The sequence below is a fragment of the Spermophilus citellus genome, assembly GCF_964194105.1.
Source record: "Spermophilus citellus genome assembly, chromosome: 16".
Taxonomy (NCBI): domain Eukaryota; kingdom Metazoa; phylum Chordata; class Mammalia; order Rodentia; family Sciuridae; genus Spermophilus; species Spermophilus citellus.
Genome location: NC_138196.1, coordinates 60,382,601 through 60,402,764, shown reverse-complemented (window position 1 = coordinate 60,402,764; position 20,164 = coordinate 60,382,601). Strand labels below are relative to the sequence as shown.

The 20,164-nt window shown below is 34.2% G+C and overlaps 1 protein-coding gene across 5 annotated transcripts in view; it reads right to left on the bottom strand.

The window, feature by feature from the left end:
• Positions 1–4,884: 4,884 nt before the first annotated feature.
• GPM6A (glycoprotein M6A) overlaps positions 4,885–20,164 on the bottom strand; it is a 325,059-nt gene continuing 309,779 nt past the window's right edge. For all 5 annotated transcript variants that reach the window (XM_081269582.1, XM_081269583.1, XM_081269584.1 and 2 more), the window contains 4 exons: positions 19,132–19,285; positions 11,270–11,346; positions 10,683–10,748; positions 4,885–6,985 (listed from right to left, as the gene is read on the bottom strand). In XM_081269582.1, coding sequence (XP_081125708.1) covers positions 6,833–6,985; positions 10,683–10,748; positions 11,270–11,346; positions 19,132–19,285 — 450 coding nt within the window. In that variant the 3' untranslated portion in view covers positions 4,885–6,832. The remainder of the gene's footprint in view (positions 6,986–10,682; positions 10,749–11,269; positions 11,347–19,131; positions 19,286–20,164) is intronic.

Genomic DNA, 20,164 nt, shown 5'->3' with positions numbered 1-20,164 from the left:
AGAAAGCATAATTATTTTAAAAGTATGAAAATGTTTTTCAGGAAAGCTTTTTGTTTTGTTAACTCTCATTCACATGCCAAGAACACTCAGTTCTCACTCAGGATTTACTTGCATTTTCTCTCAAAGACCTGATCTCCTCTTTATAAACAAAAAACGTACTGAGAACAAGGATGAATATAGTAATTATCGTGAACATTGTGTATATAAAGAAAAGCAAATGTAGTTTATAATCTCAAAGCCATGAGAACTTTGCGTCATATCAAGTCATTCAGAGTAGACACAAATGGGAAGGTAAAGAGATAGCATTTCCAACTTGTGTTAAAATAATCTCCTGGATTTTTAAAATTTTCTGTGAATGACATTAGTATTCTTTATGTACATTTATTGTTACTGGGAATCTTCTTCTCCTTTTTAATATTGGGGTTATGGTGTTTGTTTTGGTTTTCGTACTACGAATTGAACAGAGGAGCTACATCCCCAGCCCTTGAAAGTTTTTACCTTGAGACAGGATCTCGATAAGTTGCTGAGGCTGGTCTTGAATTTGTGATCCTCCAGGCCTCAGCCTCCTGAGTTGCTGGGATTGCAGGTGTGTGCCACCTCTCTGGGATCCCTTTATATATTGAAAAGCTAGGTTGATATCTTTCTCAGTATAAATGATGATATATATATATATATATATATATAAACAAATTTATATAAAGATTATTAAATGCCAGCATTTAAAATTGTTTTTAAAAGACAAAAAAAAATTTGTTAATTCTAAATGCTCATTGAGTAGAAAGCACAGAAGTACTCCATGTGTATTTTTAGTGCATCACATGGGTGAGACTGTACAAGTGTGTCAATGAGTAAATCAGTCAAAATGGGAGTATTAATTTATGTGTAAATATATAACTCAAATACATTTTTCTCATAAATTTTTCCAAGAAAAAAGCACAAGTAGTTTCTGAACGTATCAAACAACATCAAAACTAAACAAAGAAAGGAAAAGAAGAGAGAGTAGAGGAGAAGGAAAAGGAAAAGAGAAGAAAAGAAATATGTGATGCCTCCAAAAAAAGTGTCTCGGGTCCCTTTTTGAGTGCCTTCCTTTGATTACTGCTCCTTTTAAAAATGGTTCAGAGAGGCTGACTCACATAATTGGATTTATCTTGAGTACCACATTCCCTTTCACATAGGCCTTAAGAGACAAAAATATTTGTTGAAACGTGTGAAAAACCTAATCCTACACCACTTTTCTAAAGGTAAAATAGCAAATTCCCACTTTCTGAGCAGAGTGGCACTGTGGGGTGATTAAACAGAATGGGCCTGCTGTCCTTCTATCCTCAGCTCTAGGAGACGAAAGCACCATTCTTTTTATCCAGACCTGGACATTGAGCATTTGCTCAAGCATGGTAAGTAGAGGATTTCAATTGTTTTTTGCCTACTCATTATTTAATAGGCTATTATTTCTTGGTCTAATCTTTGGGTTTTTTTATACTTTTACTTTATAAAAAATTCTATACCCTCAATAAAATATATCTTTCAATAACACTGCTCTTTTCTTTCTCACCCTACTTTAACAGAAGAAATCCTTGAATTCATACTTGTCAGCTACTCATCACTTTCCTTTTTTTAATTTCACTATTCTTTCTCTTATTTTGTTTTATATTTCTAAATCCCATGTTTAGACAATTTCAGGGGTTAGAAATACAGTGGTCCAGATGTCATTTCATTACTTCAATTAATAATGCATTTAATTATTCATTCATTTAATTTGTAAATGCTTTTCAATTTTTAACCACAATTGAGAACGCTTAAAAATTATAAAAGTAAAATTTATTCTTGTAAGAAGAAATTCAAGGACCTGGACCTACATAGGACAATGGAAAGATGCTTACATATGAGTTAGTAGAATTTTACACAGGCTTACCTCCACTGATTTCAAATGATCTGTTATCTGAATGACTTGTAGCAAACTTAAAAGTGTTTCCTTCAGGCACTATAGATTAATTCAAATTTCATAATGCTCAGCATAATTCAACTACCAGGTTACCTAAATGAAACATTGCTGAGGGCCATTGCCAAGTAGAAATGACGCATCGAAATTTCCTTGCTAGCGTACCCCATGTTAAATGGATTTCGCTATTGACATTGCATGTAAGGTGACCTTGCTCAAGGAAGGCGGATCCGGGTTTAGAGCTGATCAGGTTTGAGGAAGTATCCCGGTCCTTGGGTTTAGGGCGTTCCCGGTTTAAGACAATAGGGGTTTTAGGGAAATTGGAGGTTGAAGATTATTGCTGCCGGGATTAGGGTGTTCCTGCTGCTTGTTCCCGTTGAGTTCTCATGAGATTCAAAGGAGATTGGAAAAAAGCCTCGTGGAGTAGGTGAATTGGGCGGAGGAGAACTGGGATTGCCCCAGAGCGTGTGTGGAGGCCGGTGTGAGTTCGGGAATAAAGAATTGCTGTTTGAATCTACAAAGCTGTGTGGTGGCTCGTGATTCTGTGCCCAGCCAAGACATTGGCAAAACATACTTTAAAATTGTATCTTTTTGTTAATGTAAGGCAAAAATTAAACAAATAACAGAAATCTGATTCACTTGTTCTTTGAGAAAACCTGCCAATTGTAAGTTTTAACATGAAGAAATAAACTAATTACACCCTGAAGTTAAAGTGGCCTACACACAATTTATTCTCAAAGTTAGTGATTTCCTTAGAATTAACATTATGTTTGTAATTCCCATATGACAAATATTTGTTTTAATGCTGAGAACCATAGCCAAGTAGGACACATAGCATTTTTGCCAGAGGGAATGTTTGAGAAAGGTGACCTTGCTCAAGGACCAGGGCAGATCCGGGTTTAGGGTGGATCAGGTTTTAGGGAGTATCCTGCTCCTTTGGTTTAGGGCGGTTCCAGGTTTAAGGTGTACCCTGCTGGGAATAGGGCGTATCCTGCTGCCTCAGGCACACCTGCTCCTTGAGTTCCCATTGAGTTCTCTCGGTATTCAGAGAGTATTTTGGGATTTAGAACGTGAATTTTGCCCAGGATGTGGATTTTCCCAGAACGTGTGTAGAGTGCCGGTGTGAGTTCGGAAATAAAGAATTGCTGTTTGAATCTACAAGGCTGTGAGTGGCTCGTGATTTTGTGCCCAGCCAGACTGCAGCACTTTAAGATAAAATGTATATTTTAACATTTTCCAAAAATTACAGTATCATTTTAATCATTAGATTTCTGAAAGCATATACAGGAATCCTTCCTTTTCTGTGCTTTTACTTTCCATAGGCTTAGTTACTTATAGTCACCTGTGGTCCAAAAATATGGATGGAAAATTCTAGAAATTTTTTTTTTTTTAGCACTCTTCTAAGTCATGTAATGATCTTTTGTCTTCCTACTCTGTCCTTCCTGGGATATAAATTGACCTTTTGTTCATACTATAGTTCCTAACCATGCCATGGCAGATAAGAGAGAGAGAGAGATAGAGAGAGAAGAGATTTTCACATAAATTTTATAGTATATTGTTATAATTGTCCTATGATTAGTTATTATTGCTAAACTTTTATTGTGCCTTACATAAATTAAATATCATGGGTATGCATGCAAATATACGGGGTAAAAATGGGAGTTCATAATCTGCTTGAATCAAATGTATGAAATATGATATGTCAAGAGCTTTGTAATGTCTTGAACAACTAATAATAAAAAAAGAATAAAAAAAAGAGAAAAGTTTGATTAGGTCAATAAAATGGGAATAGCAGAAATATTTAATATTTATAAAAACTGGATAATTCAGGGGAATTAGGAAACAGAATTCAAGGTTTTCTTCACCGATAAGAACCTTCAGGGGGTGCTGGGGATGTGGCTCCAGAGGTAGCACGCTCATCTGGCATGCATGTGGCCCGGGTTCGATCCTCAGCACCACATACAAACAAAGATGGTGTGTCCGCTGATAACTAAAAAATAAATATTAAAAATTCTCAAAAAAAAAAAAAAAGAAAAAAAGAAAACCATAATTTATATAGCGTTTAGTATTATCTGAAGTTTCAGGCTTCCACTGGGAATCTTGAAACCCCTTGGATAAGGCAAGGTATTAAGAAATTCATGTTCATGTTGATATCCTTCAGCACATAATTCTTTCTGACCTTGTTGCCATAATAAAAACTTAATAAACACTGGAAATAATAAGAAGTATCATTTAACTACTGTTTAGCTAGTTAATAATTTTCTTACTATAAAAAATGATCTTTAAAATATAACTGACATTTTTTTCTGGAAATATTATTAATTATTATAGAGATTTCTAAAAGAAATCTAATAGAAATCTAATTTCTAATAGAAATCCAAGAAATTTTCACGTTGCCTCTCATAGCAATGTGTAACTAGAAATTAATATAATTACTTGTAAACCTATAAAAATATTTTTATTGATAACTATTTTTAAATTGCCATTATTTCTAGTGTGGCCAGAAAAATTTAGATCCCCAAAAAGAGCCTGGAAAATATATTTTTCATCTCATTCTTCTCACCTTGATATTTTGAAGCAAACCAAGAAATCACTTTTCTTTCTGAATTGCCTTAGCCTTTTTTTGTTTTTCGGTGAGATTGTAAAGTACTAAAGAAAGCATAAAACAATAGAAATCAGGCAATAAAATGAAACAAATTGGGAAAAGTTATTATTTCCTAAATAAATGACACCCAAAGTCTTTATTCCTTCACCTTCTAATGACTTGCTCACTTTCCTGCACTAAATGTCCACACACTGAATTTTCACTGAATTTTGAAGTATTAGGTCCCTTTCAAACAAAACAAAAATATTAAGAAGATGAGCTCTATTGCTTTTGAAAGGAATGCACACACATAAGAAAGAGGAATCAACAAAACAAAACAAAAAGAACACTGCAGAAACTAATAATAAGTACACAAAGTACACAAGTGTATTTATTACATTTTGCAAGCACTTTGTTCTACATTTCAAAAACGCCACCATCAAGCTGTTGGCACATTTATGTACAAAACAGATTAATTGTAATGCCTGCTACAAAGCACTCTGTGAAAATACAAACTCTAATACCAGAAATAAAAGCCAAAAGTGTCAACATCGTTACATAAATTTAAAAGACAGTTTTAAAAATCATCACAAACTGTAAAGACACAGAACTGAAACACTATAATATAGAATTTAAAGAAGCCCATTAATACTTTAGCTGAATATCTTTAATACTGCATATATCAGAAAAATGTTGAACCAGTAAGATAATCTAAGTGTAAAAAAAAAAGCAAAACGAACCCCAAATTAATTAATTCTACAGAATGCTTAATCATGCCACAGATAACCCTAGTAATACCCCCCTACCTACTACAAGAACTTGTAAAATTACTGATGATGCATGACTAGTAGTTGTACAAAGATTGTTTCACTCAATAAATTTTATTAGAAATGCACTTACACTGAGAAAGGATTTCACAATGGTCAAATCAGTGCACAATACTACCTAGTTTTATATACTGACAAAAATGTCTTGTCAGGCTACATCATTTTAAAAGACACTTTACAGCATTCTTGTAGCATTAGAAATAATCAAAAGAAGAGAGTCAAGGTTAAAACAAACACCAAATTTGGTCCAGTAATACTGATTGCTTTTTTCTTTAAAATTCCTTTGATACAGGTACTTCTTATAAATGAATATGAATGAACATTCGGTTAAAATGACTTACTTGAAATAAAAACACAAATGTATCACTACACTTCCAAACAATACATTCTATAGTGGCCTCTGACCACACTTGAGAAAACACTACAGGTAAGCCAACATAGATTGGAAGGCTGCAAGCAAAGTTATTATATTAATGGAAGCCTTTTCAAATATATCATACACATTTGAGGAATAGTTTACAGAGGTGCAATCCATTAAAACTGTTAAAGTAGGTATAACAAGTTTTGAGGGGTTAGTGTGCTTATTTTTAATAGACCACCTTCATAAAGGTAATTAATGTTCCACATTAGCATATTAAAAGTTCCAATCCAGCCACTGCATAAATCACAAAGAGATCATTCTCCAATAGTCCACAGTAGTTATTTCCATTAAAATTGTCTCTACACTAAACTTTAAAAGGTAAGCCTGGTGTCACAATCTTAAAAAGGCAACTAGCCATGCATTAGCATCACTGTTTCTACATGCTCACAACATAAATAGGAGTAATCAGAGAGAAATACCTTTGAAATACATCAAGAAAAATTACAATGTTAACAAAGATAAGAAGCACTTTTTTAAACCTACTCTTATAAATTTAGAAATTGCACCTTAGATTGTTGAAAACGTTAACCAGGGCCCATACTAAGGTGGCCACTGATCTCCAGACAAGATTTCCATATGTCAAGAAGATTCATCATGATGTCATCTTTGCCTCTTGTTCATAATGTACAATGGTCCCTTTGAAGGTTACCTGTAGTTAAACTAGTTACCGAAATCAAAACTAAAAAGTATAAAAAGCTATCTTCTTCTCAAAACATAAGAAATAATGCAAAAAGTGTTATGTATAACACATGGGAAGTGGTTAAAAATCAAACAAATCTTTGCATTGACAATGTTAGTATCTTTGATCATACAGAACTATCAAATGAGTTGGAGAAATTTCAAAAGAAGACTGGATAGGAGCTTGTAGAAGAGATCCAATTCTACCGATTTAACAAATTAGGAATTTCAGTGCTAAACAACAAAGAATTGCATTTAGGTGATTCGTAAGTCACCCTACATATCATTGATGAGAAGCACTATCATTTTGTTTTTCAAAGGTTGGATGGTTGGATGGCCCTTAATTCAACACCAATGCATTCAAATGGTAGAAAGAACAGAAAAATTTATGTGTACGCATTGAGCCGCTCTTTGGAGCGAGTGGAATGGATGTCATGAAGCTCCTGCTCCTCCTTCGACTTGATGTCCTCATACTTCTGCATCCGGCAGGCATCTTTCACATAGGCCCAGTTGGCAGACAGAACCATAAGGTAGTGAACCTAAACAAGGACAAAATTAATTTATACTGGTCTGTTCACTTTCTACATGCTATCAGGAAGGAAACGTTCAAATTATACAATAAATGTTCACATACAACATGGAACCAAAATTTGTGTGGTAATAGAATAATATGAAGTGTATTCCTATTCCTCTATCCACTAACCATACGGTATTCCTAACACCTGTTCTTTCAGTAGCTCATCTTTATCAATTTTGAAGTGATTCAAGACTCATTTTCATCATTATGTGCTTCCTGTCCAATCTGCCCTCATTGATTCAAACCGTAAGACTCTATATACATTTCATGTTCATGTACCTATGGTTCATAATCCATAAACAAATATTCTCACGTACATTTTATATTCAAGTGACTTGAATTAACAGGAGTTTATATTGCCTTACTGACTGGGTAATATAAATTGGGATCATAAACCCCCAAAATAAACTGGTGATTTAAGTATCAAGTTAATTTTCTATGCAATGAATTTTACAGTTTCTTTCAGTTGACATTACAAACTATAAGACAGAAGTTATTATTTCATACGGATTTTTAAAATGCATATACATTCACAATAACCAGAAATGTATCATGGTCGAAAAACTCCTGGTCCGTCTTGAATAATAAAGTTACAAAAGTGACAAAGCTCCTGGTCTGACCTGAATTGACTCAGCAGTGAGACCACTTATTTGTTTTTCTTTCTTTTCTTCCCTCCTGGTTCTCAGGAGAGAAAAAGCTGTTTTCCAAATGACAGATTTTGAAGGATGAATAGGGAAGAGAAGCTAGGTTGTCAGTAATCTCTTTTCTCTGAATTCTAAAGGTTGGGTAGAGTTTTTATCCAGTATTTAGGATAAAGAACATTAAATATTTTAAGAATTAGTCAAGAGTAAATTGAAAGACAGGAGGCTAACTGGTTCTAAAAAAGAACAGAGGTACATAAAGGATCTAAAGTAGATTTTAAATCGTGACTATTATGGCATATTCAGATAATCAATAGATATTCAAATTTTTTGACACAAGGATATAGGAAAATGATCATGTCACTGTGAGTTGTTTTCAAAATGTTCTATTTTCTCAAAATTTCACATTTTGCTTAATGGAAATCCTAAGCCACTAGAAAGCAGGCATTGTGAGCTATTCATGTTCATTTATAAAGTTAGTGAGAGTTCATCTCTCTCCATGTATATACATATATGTGGATCAAATAAGATACTCAAATTCATGTGTCAGTTAGTTGTTAAAATCTCAAGTGTTATAAACAGTGCTTAATAGGTAGTAGGTACTAAAAATGTTTGCAAGATAAATGGATATATTTTAGATGTTTCTATTATCATTTGGGAAATCATGGTCCCTAAATTATTATTAAATATATGTGAGTGAAATACTGAAAAGAAATTTAGGGTCCTTCTACAAATAAGTCCTAGTGGGTATTACAGAGCTTTCTTCTGGCTTAATGGGGAACACAAGCTGCCAGCCTTGTTGCTGTCCTTCACTAGGTGAACACTGATCATCCAATGTCATGCTAAGGTGACTCATTTTGTTAACAGATAAGAATTTCTAAGATCTCTATAAAATAATGGAGAACACGTACTAGTTACACAGTCTAACAACCCTTACTTTGAGTTTCAGATGATGCTTTAAATATTTTGATAGAGTAAAACTCATCTAATTTTCTCAACACTATGGAGATAACAATGGTGGCTAGATGGTGAGCAACGAATGAGACCATCTGAGGTCAATGATGGTTGTGACATTATGACTACAGAACACGTTCATGTACATAAAGCAGTTCTGTGCCTCCAATGGATTAAGTTTTTCAAGAATATTAGCAGTAGTAGAACTATTGGTTGTACATACACATGTCACTAAAATTTATCCACTATATGAGAATGTATGCCTAAATACAAATTTACATCTGTTTCCTCTAATCTCATAGCCATGCCACATGGGACCTCATGGGACCATAGTGTTTGGTACATCAATGGCTGGAATATGTTGATGCATCTCTAGAGCATATTTTGGCATTGAGTTTCAGTTAAGAATATAAAATTCTTGCTTATTTGCTCTACTTTAATTCCTCCAATTAGTTAGCCGACATGATCATATTAAACATTTCACATGTAAAATAGAATTCCTGTGTAGAGGTTTATAGTCACTATATTTAAAATTCTGAGCAGTGTTTAAATTAGAAACACATCCTAAAACTCATCTTAGCAGTATCATAGTAAGTTTTGCTATATATTTTAAAAATATTTTACAATAAAAATATCTGATTTTAATTCAAAAGTGTTTGTAACTGGTATGGTATGGCTCATTAGCACACTAGTATTGTCTCATCATTTCTGCTTTAATCTTTGACAACAAATGAAGACATTTTTTAAAGTATTCCTTTCCCTAATGCATTTAAAGATTATTGACAACCTTTAAGAGTTCTATATTATTTACACTACAGTATATAAAAATAAAATAAAGGCTGAAGTTTTTATTGTAGAGGTCTTTCACCTCTTTTGTTAGATTGATTACCAAGTACTTTATTTTTTTCTGAGGCTATTGTGAATGGGGTGTTTTTTCTCTTGCAGTGGATCCATTGCTTATATATAGAAATGCATTTGATTTATGGGTATTGATTTTATATCCTGCTACTTTGCTGAATTAATTTATTAGTTCAAGAAGTTTTCTGGTAGAATTTTTGGATCTTCTAAATATATCATGTCATCAACAAATAATGATAGTTTGAGTTCTTCTTTTCCTATACATATCCTTTTAATTTCTTTCATCTGTCTGATTGTTCTTGCTAGAATTTCAAGGACTATGTTGAATAGAAACGGTAAAAGAGGACATCCTTGTCTTGTTCCATTTTTTAGAGGGAATGCTAACAATTTTTCTCCATTTAGAATGATGTTGGCCTTGGGCATAGCATACATAGCTTTACAATGTTAAGGTATGATCCTACTATCCCTAGTTTTTCTAGTGTTTTGAACATAAAGAGGTGCTGTATGTTGTCAAATGCTTTCTCAGCAGGACTGAAATTCTTGGCTGCAAAACGATTACTGATGCTCAAGAGTTCTTAATCATGGTTGATATTTGGCATTCCACTGAGCCCACTGGAATTCATGGTAAGTTTTAAAGGAAGAGATAGAATCTGGCACATAGCAGGTCCTCAAAATTCAGTAAAAGCCTGATGGGTTGAAAGAGGAACTTAAGAACTTTTTGCTAATATTTCTGATGAAAACTAGATCTAAAAGAGCACATGACTTAAAACTCCTAAGGTTTATCTTAAGATAAATAATTTCATCCTTTTTCTATATGTGACTCAAGAAAGGTTTTAAAATTCTTAATTAAGAGGAAAAAAGATTACTATAGATAAGGAATTGGTTATATAACTCAAAATACCATACCAGTTACAAACACTTTTAAATTAAAATCAGATATTTTTATTGTATATATATATATATATATATATATATATATGCTGTAAAATCATTTTTATGTCAATAGTAATCAAAATTTATAATCCTAATGAATTATTTTGTTAATGTAATCAACATTGGTTTTTATTGTTCCCCTTACCTCTTTTTTGAGTGACAAAGTAATTGTACTTAATATGGACTGCAAATAGGAGATAAATCATCATTTCTACAAGCAGATAGCTTAGTAATTTAAATTGCAAAGTCAAGCATTAAGCTTTGAGGTCTTACCATAGCGATAACTGCTGCCCCAGCTCCAGCAAGTGCCACAATAAACAAGTGAAAGGTCATGTTCAGCTGCAACAAAACCCACAAAGCATGTCAGAATTACATACAGAAGAGAAATCAGGATTGCGACTGTCTCAGGAACAATATAGTACATCACAGCAAAAGTGATTTTTCAGTACATCATAGGCCAGGGCACAAAAACAATATTATAATATCTTTTGTCCTACAAGTTATATGAATCTTTGCAACTGCATCATTTCAATAAAATTGCATTATAAAGGTGAAACGGTGATTGATAATGATAGTTTTCTGTAATATTTAACAATATAAAGCTATGATATCTCTTTGTAAATTTTTTAGTGTTTATTAAAATGAGTTTCTAGAACATCTGAAAAGTTGATTATGATTTTTACTGACATATGTACTGCATTTCATTCATATGTATTCTCTACTCTCCCTGAATAAAACCAGGGCAAGGAAAATTATCACTGAGAAAAAAAAAAGGAAATTCAATATAGATTTAATTACATTCTTTGAATACCAAAATGAATTCTAAAATTCTGACAAATTTAAACTGTTAAAACACTCACCTCAGTAGATTCACACATCCTTAAGAAATTCTCAGAGACAGTGCAAATTTTCTTTTCTTCTCCAATTGTCACAATCCCTATAACAAGTCGAAAATCACAGGTTAGCATTATAAATGTCTTTAAGACCCCAGACAGAAAACGTATGGTTGATCAAATCTCAGCAAATTCCATTTTTAGGTTGTGTTAGGTTATAATGAAAAATTCTTCCTGTGTTGGGCTTTCATTGTGGATAAAAATTATGCATAGAATATAAGATGCAATATTCTCTCACCTTCAAGCAATTTAAAACATTTTCAATTTGAAGTCAATGGAATCTAACTACCAGAATTACCAGATTCAATTATAGCTAGTTCATTGGTTTCACCCATTAATGTGATGGTGCAGGCATCACAATTATTTTGGTAACTATGCCCTAGACTGTGCTGAAGTCATGATCTAAATCTGTTCAGCTGCTACAATGCTTCTGTTAGTCTCCAAAGGCATATTGCCCAAAGGGGTACTGTTTCTTCTCTAATACTGAAAAGAATGCTATTACAAATAGAAAATAAAAGTTGCCATTTCACTCAACATTGACCATTACTGAGTTGGCTCATGAAACAACTACATCAGAATCACCTGGGAACTGTTAAACCTATGTGTTTCCAGACAGCAGTTTAGAACTTTTAGGTGAATATCTATAAATGTTAGTTCTGTGATATTGTGTTTTTAAAATAAGCACATGGTGACTAACTGTGGTGGCTTTATAACTCATTTTAGAAGACGAAAGTAGTCAGTTCACCTACAATGAATCTTTTATTTTGCTTTGAGAACTATTGAAATGTTAAATGCAGAAATACTCAAAACAAAAAAGAAACCCAAGAATTCTGCGAATTCTAATACCTAATCTTTTAGCATGTGCTACTTTTTATTTAGTGTTAGTATGTATAGCCATTTATGCATTCATCGTTTTTAGGTGTATCATCAACTCTCTTGTCTCTCTTTCAGAACTGCTGTCATTGAGCTCTGCTTTGCCAATACTTTATGGTATCTATTTCAGTGTAAAGCAATAAAAAAAATTCTGTTTGCAGCATAACCAATGCAGAGCTCCATCTGTGCAGTCTTTCCTTTATACCAAGATAGGTCTAAAAGGAAAAATATATATGTAGATATATAGAACTCCCCTATGAATTTGCATAATGAACCACCATGATTGAGAAAGTTTCCTGGTCAAGGCTATATATCTCCATAATGATCCATTCCAGATATCATCATTCACACAAAGTAGATATGCCATGCATACATTGCCTTCATTTCTCCATTGACATTTACAGCAGATCGCTTAGAAAATGTTGCCTATGCTCACTAAGTGTTTCCTTTCTTTCCTTCTCATTTACATCCTTTCGAGTCAGATTTTGCTCCATCTTTTCATAGAAATTTTTCTAGAGTTCACTCACAATCCTCAAGGATTATTTTCATCTCTTATTTTCTTGCAATTATCAGTATTGAAGACAAATCACCCCCTGTTCCTTCATGTTCTCTTCATTTGGTTTCTAAAGATCTAGGCTTCTATTTTTCTTTCTAATGTCACTGGCTCCTTCTTCTCAGTATCCTGTTTGATTCCTTGTGTTCTCTATGATTTCTTAGGTTGAAACATTTAATCATTATCTATTTCTTTTTTTTTTATCTCATCTAGCCTCAGATATTGAAATGTTAGTGACTCCTAAATATTTTTAGCTAACCCATGTCTCTCCCCAGAAATCAGGATTCATCTAACTTCTTACTTGACAATTCTATTTGGATTTCTAATAAACATCTAAAAATTGACATTTTCAGACTTGAACTTCTCCTTTGCCTGTCCCATTCATTGCCAAGGAAACTTGCTCATAGCCTTTTCCATTGTTCCGAGAGTAAATCAATCTTCCCAATTGCTTGGTCAAAAAATAAATTCCTTTTTGAATTTTCTCTCAAAGTGCACATGAGATTGATATTATGATATTTTGCCATCCCTGTCTTCCAAATTCATCCAGAATCAGACCACTGCACCCCACCCTCCTTGGTTACTCTCCTGATCTAAGCCACCAATATATTGCAACTGGATTCCTACAACAGTTTGCTAAATGGCATCCCAGTTTCTGTCCTTGCTACAGCAGCCAGAATGATCCCTCTGTAAATCAGGTCATGAACTCTCCTTCCAATGACTCTCTTCTTCCATCAAAGTAAAAGTCTCAACTTAGAGTGTCCTGCAACACACTCATAATTTCATGTTCCATGAACTCTTGACACATACTCTCCCCTGTTCTCGGTTTCAGCCACACTGGACTCCCCATTGTTTCCTGAAGATGCCAGGCACAGTATTATCATTGCCTTGCAAACATTTTACTGAATCATCTCGAGAAGAATATTTCCATGGCTAAGTCCTTCCATGCTTTAAATGACTACTTAATGAAGCACTCCTCCATGATACTTTGAAATATTTCTACCCAACTTTCCCACCCAGAACTCCTGATTCCATATGCATTTGTGTTTGTATGAGGATTTGTGATATGTATACCATATACTACAGATATATATGTTCCAAATTGATTGTAATTTATGAAACACCTTAGTTAATATGAAGCCATACAAAGGATCACGTGTAATTGAGCTATGGTGCAAATCTGAAAATCTAATTATTTTGATTCTTGTGTATTTGTCTATAAATGACCAAGATGGTCTAACTAAAAATTAAGTAAATTAAATCAAATTCATACAAACTTATATATATATATATATATATATATATATATATATCTGTATACTTATTAGCTTCAGAGAAGTTTTTTTGCTAAAATGAACAGACTGACATTTCTAGTTTTTAAAAACTAGGAGAAAGGGCAGGGAACAGAGTAAAGCAAGAACTCACTATAGAAAGGATTAGAAGAAAGGACAGTGAGAATCTGGTGGCATGGATTGTACTCACATTTTTTTTTTTTCTGTACTATGCTATATTTTTCAAGCTGGCTAAAGAGAAGCAATGTGTTTCCAGTACTGAAAGAATTAGGTGTGCCTGCAATATGAAAATCTTCAGAGAGTCATGCATTATGTGTCTATGAAGATTACTATAGTACTACTTTTATTACTAAAGCAATAAAACTTTTTGGTGGTTACTGAATAGTTAAAGCACCATCTCTCAGCGTATAATATAAAATTCTTATCAAGGTATTTCTGAGAGTTGGTGAAGCTGAATAGAAACAACACTCTGAAAGGGGTCAGAGAATGACAGGAAATTGACTCTTAACTATCAAACAGATGCTTTCATTTTAAATAATTTGCCATTTACTATACTTTAAAAAATGATAGGTCTCCTAGAATATCATTTTGTAGCTTCTAGAGACTACCTATATTCCTTAGCTTGTGGTCCTTTTATTGCTTCTTCAAAGACAACAACATTGAATTTTTCCATGCCTATCTTCCATAGCTCATCTCCCTTTAACTGATTCTTCTAACTCTTCCATTTTTAAGGATGCTTGTGATTTCATTGGGACTACTTGGATAATTCAAACTAATTACCTTATTTCTCAGTTGACTATCAACCTCAATTTCATCTGTTAACTCTAAGGCCCCTAACATAGGAATATTTACACAAAGGAATAGCCTGAACAAGAAGAATATAGCCAAGATTTTACCAAATAAATTACCGAATTATGTAGCAGAAGTGACTCTAATTAACAAGGACACATAGGTAAATGCATAAAAGTGTTCCTATTAGTACCATATGTAGCAAGCTTCCAAAAGACATAAAATATCCTTTTGAAGAGAGTGGACTGAGGTCAAAAGTGCTGATTATTTATGGCCTCAACTTGTTCTCTGTTATACCTGGAACAAACCGTGTAATATTTCTAAGTCATGGCTGCATGTCTGCCATTCTTTACTTTTTTGACTTGGAGATTTTTTCTTTCAAAAGTGAGTTTGCTGATTCATAATAAGTCCTCATAAAAGACTGTTGACTTTAAGTTGATGTTACAGTTAGATAAAAGCTTTTGACCTTGGGGTAAATCTTTGGTGTCCAGAGAGTGAACAGTGGTAGGCAGGAAATAGCCCCCTCCAAGATGTTCACAACCTATTCCTGATGTAGTGCATCAGCTTACAGTGTGAAGGGGAATTAAGACTGCAGAATTGTCAAGGAGATGTAATGTCATTAGCTTTGATAGAAGAGGAACTGGACCATGATAATTTAAATATATAAGATCATGAAAACTGTAAATAACAAATTTGGAAAACAAAAATGACAAATGGACTTTGGCTTGAGAATCTATATTTGTTTCTTATTGCTGCTGTAACAGGTAAGCATAAATTTAAAGACTTAAGGCAACACAAATTCTCTTACAGTCCTGGAAGACAATAAGTCTAAAATGAAGGACTCATCAGAGCTGCATTCCTTCCAGAAGCTCTAGAAGAAGAAGCAATTTACCTTTTTTTTCCTAGTTTCCATAGGTCATTCAATTTTCTTGGCTTTTGGTCCCTTTTATTCATTTTTAAAGCCAAAGCACTGCATTTTTCTGGTCTCTCTCCCACCCTCAGTAGTCCATTTCTGTCTGACTCTCTCTTCTCTTTTGACTCTCTTCCACTTTCAAGGACTCTTGTGATTACTTTAGGCCCTTCTGGCTAACCCAGGATAATACCCTCCTTAGGTAAAGGGCAGTTGACTAGCAACATTAATTCCATCTGAAATTTTAATTACCTTTTGAAATGCAACCTCATGTATTCATAGGTTTCAGGAAACAGGATATGTACATCTTTGGTCTTTGAGGAGCCATTATTCTGCCTACTGAGTATAATTATGGTTTACTTAACATTTACATTGAAAAAAATTCCTTTTCTAAAAATTGCCTAGAACAGAACTGGACCAAGATTCAGGACACTCACCTTTCCATCCTAGCATTTCATGCTAGGTAACTATATCCCTGAAAAATTATTTCACCTCTTAGAACTTCATTTCTTTTAGACCAGACAACTGTGTTGGTGATTAATAAGAACATTTGTAAAATTCTCTGAGTCTAAGTCATGTTCTGTGCTTTATATTATTTGAAATCATGTGTGTGTGTGTGTGTGTGTGTGTGTGTGTGTGTGTGTGTATGAGAAAAAGAGAGAAGTATGTCTCAATATACTGAGTAATGTTAGGTTACTTTGGATATCATAAGCATTTCAGTACATTGAACATTAACAGAAGTGGTTAGAAAACAAAAAACAAACTAGTGGAAAAATATTAAAAAGATGGTCTACTTATCCTTTCCAGAGAATTATTTTCCCTCTCCTTTTGTAAAGGTAGAATTTCTAAGCTGATTCTAAGCTGCAAAATCCTGAGTTAAAGTTAAAGTTAAAGTGTAAAAGACTAGGGCATTGTAAAGCTTCTAGATTACAAGGCCTGGGCTAAAAGGTAAAAGCCTATTGTTACAATTCCTCTGCTATCCCCGGAACCTGTAATCTCTGTAAAGTTGTTAGGACAATGGGGAGCTGCTCAGTAAATATCTCTATTGATTCCCTGGTTGTTTAATAGCTAAGGGCTCCAGGTAACATGGCACGTAGGCATAGGCATCCAGGCCCCAGAACCAATCAGTTTGAATGTGTACCCCACTTAGAAGTGACCAATCACCCCTACCCAAACTGTTCCCGCCAATGAATGGACTAATCATGTCTCAGAATTGTTGTTCAATTTTCCCGCGCCTCATGATGATTTGTTCTGATGTATGCAAAGCCCACCGCCCTCTCCAAAAAGTGTACTTAAGCTCTGCTTGACCTCTGCTCTGGGCTCTGGGCTGCTTTCCCTTCCTGAGTGAGCACAGGGCCCTAGCGCCGCTGGAACGGATCCCTAATAAATCCCCCTTGCCATTGCATGAAGCTAGTCTTGTGGTCTCTTTCTCCGACACTTCGCCGGACCCTTACACTTTAGAAATACAAATTGAGGAAATTTCAAATAGTATTTTGCTAGAGTTTCCCAATATTTTCATTCTAAAATATGGTTTGATCAGACAAAAAAGCTGATCATCTACCTCACACATTTTCATGTACTACACCATGAGAACTGAAATGTTTCCAATCAGAAGCATGCTAACCTATCATGTATTCTTGAAAATACAGATGTTCACATGAAAGGCAACCCAGCTTTCTCATTCCAGTGGTGACACTTTCATAAGAGAAACTGGGGCACTCAGGGTAAAATAACTTCACTATGCTTCACTATGCCTCAGCTGAATCTGGGTTTCAAAGAACAAATGATTTCAGTATATCTACGTCTCCAAAAATATTTTGGAATATGTTAGTGCTTAAAAAAAAGTTGCTTGTTTATCTAAAATTCAAGTACTTTATCTGTCAGGACAGTCTGGGAGGCTAATCCCATGTTTTCCAGTTTTAACTGTAAGGATCACCAGAACAAAAGAACAATGAAGGAGAGAGAATGAAGCCAGAGTTAGTATTTTAAAGTAGCTGGTCCACAGTGACCTCCCATGGCAGTCACTGAGGTTTCCTTTTCCCAGGTGTATAAGGTTCTGGATCCAAAAAAAATATCTCCCAGTGGAAGGAAGCACTATCCCTGCTCCCTCCCACGGAGAACTTCATGGACAGGGCACATTATTCTGCTTTTTATTTGGATCCAACCAGGGGAGCCTGAGGTCTTGATCTGACACAATGGTGTGTGGGCCACTGCTTTGGAACACAGCTGGCTAAAGAACAGCTGTGGTGTTCTCATAGTCTGTCTATAGTGTACCCATAGAAGCACAAGGCCTTCAGATACTTCCTAGTGAGATGTCTCTTCTAATTTGAAGTATGGGGAAATTTCATTAGAGAAAAACATTTAGAGTGTTCCCAGATGTTAAAAGATTGGCTTTTGATACCCATTCAGTAAAAAACCAAATCCAGTTGCAAATGTGGGTCTGCATATCTTTTATAAGTTTTGTAGCCCCCATACTTTTTAAAAAATCATGGAACAGGGGCAGGGGTAGCGGCTCAGAGGTAGTGTGCTCGCCTAGCATGGGTGAGGCACTGGGTTCAATCCTCAGCACCCACATAAAGATAAAAAAATAAAGGCATAGAAAATGATGGAATCTCAAATAAGTTAACTGAGATTAGACTTCTTACTTTTCACACTTCTAATTCATGTTTTGTTTTTTTTCCCCCAATATGAGAGGAAGCTGACTTAGGAGTCAGGACACACTCCGAAGATGAGCTGCCTGAATTTGAATCCTCATTCTGTCAGCTACCAACTGTTTAACCATCCATAAGTCATTTGCCTCACTGTGCCTCAGCTTTGTCATCTATGAAAGAAGAGAACATTATTTCCCACCATGTAGATTTGTGAGACTGAAATAACACATAAGAGGTGCTTGGAATAGAGTCTATGTGTGGTAAGCACAGGTACTGATTAGTGTTCCATATAGGATTTAGCCTCAGACAAAACTAACCAAGAAGGACAACTGATAATTCAGCATTCCTTGACTTCTTTATCTTTAAATTCAAAGTGCCACCCTCCCACTTTAGAAGGCAACAAACACTTCACAATTTGTGCAGTTTATCATGGAAGAATGAAAGTAGAATGCAGACATCAGGTTAAGATTGGAAAAGAACACAGAAATCAGAAAAAGGAAACCATAATTTTAATCTGTCCATACCAGGACTCTCAATCTGACAGCCTATCCAAATATATATGCATGATATATTTTGTGAGACCAATGTTCATTAGCCCTTGAATTCATACTTATTTAAATCTAAAAAGGAACATCTTAAAACTGAGTTGTTTGATAAATATGTCTTTGGTAGAAGGAATGATTTATAATATTGTCAAAAGGCAGTTCTTTAAGTAAAACCATATGAGGGAATGTTTTATAGTCAGAGATCCTGTTTCTACCTACCAAACTGACGGAGGTCCAAGCAGAGATTTGCTCCTTCCACCAATGTGGTGTTTCGGCAGATGGTCCACAGATTGAAGTACATATAAACTGGCAGTGAGGTGAATGCTGTGACTCCCAGCCAAGCCAACATGAAAAGGTATGTCAACATGATAAACTGCAAGAGAGAAAAAAAATAGAGAGAAAACACATAGTCTACCAGAAAAGAAGAATTTTGTTTTCAGTCCACCAAGCTCAACACATAAGGCTTTTAGTGTTACACTACATAGATGACTATCACAGCACTCCTAGGGGCCGCAGCACTGGAATTTGAGAAATGGTGAACAAAATGGGTTATATGAGTAATCCTGCTGGAATATCTTACCTTGGCAGAGGTTCTGATGTGCAAAGCAAAGAATCATCCACCTGCATTTCAATGCCTGTTTAAATTATGAAGTTATTTTTAAAATCTCTCTACAATTGTTTTTTAAGTCTAGAAAATTTCAGCAGGTCTACTTAGAGGAGATTTTACAAAATGGGGAATTTGCTGTAAAAAAAATTCAAGTGAATTAAACTGTTATTGGTAAATTCATATCACAACTAAACTGGAACCATTTAATATTATAAATATTTAAGCTACATTATCATTCTAAAATTACCACTAAAAATATGGCAATTCTCAAATCATATTAGTGCAAAATAACATTAGCATATACTACACCTCTTCCTGTGTAATGATTTTTGTGAACTTTAAATTTTATTTATACATGTTAATTTTACTTTTGCTATTTAAAACTACTAAAATATTATTTTACCTTTGAAAATAAAGTTTTAAAATTTATCAGAAATACTTTAAAGCTTATAATGTTTATTAAAAGGAGCTGTTGTATCCTAGATAGAATTGAATGAGAGACACAATTTTTTATTATTATTTGTGAATCTAATAAGCATAGATTTACACAATATTTTATTGCAAGAATGATATAGATGCTAGATAAAAAGATATATATAGAAACATTTATTAGTGAATGATGATAGATGATAGATGATAGAGTGG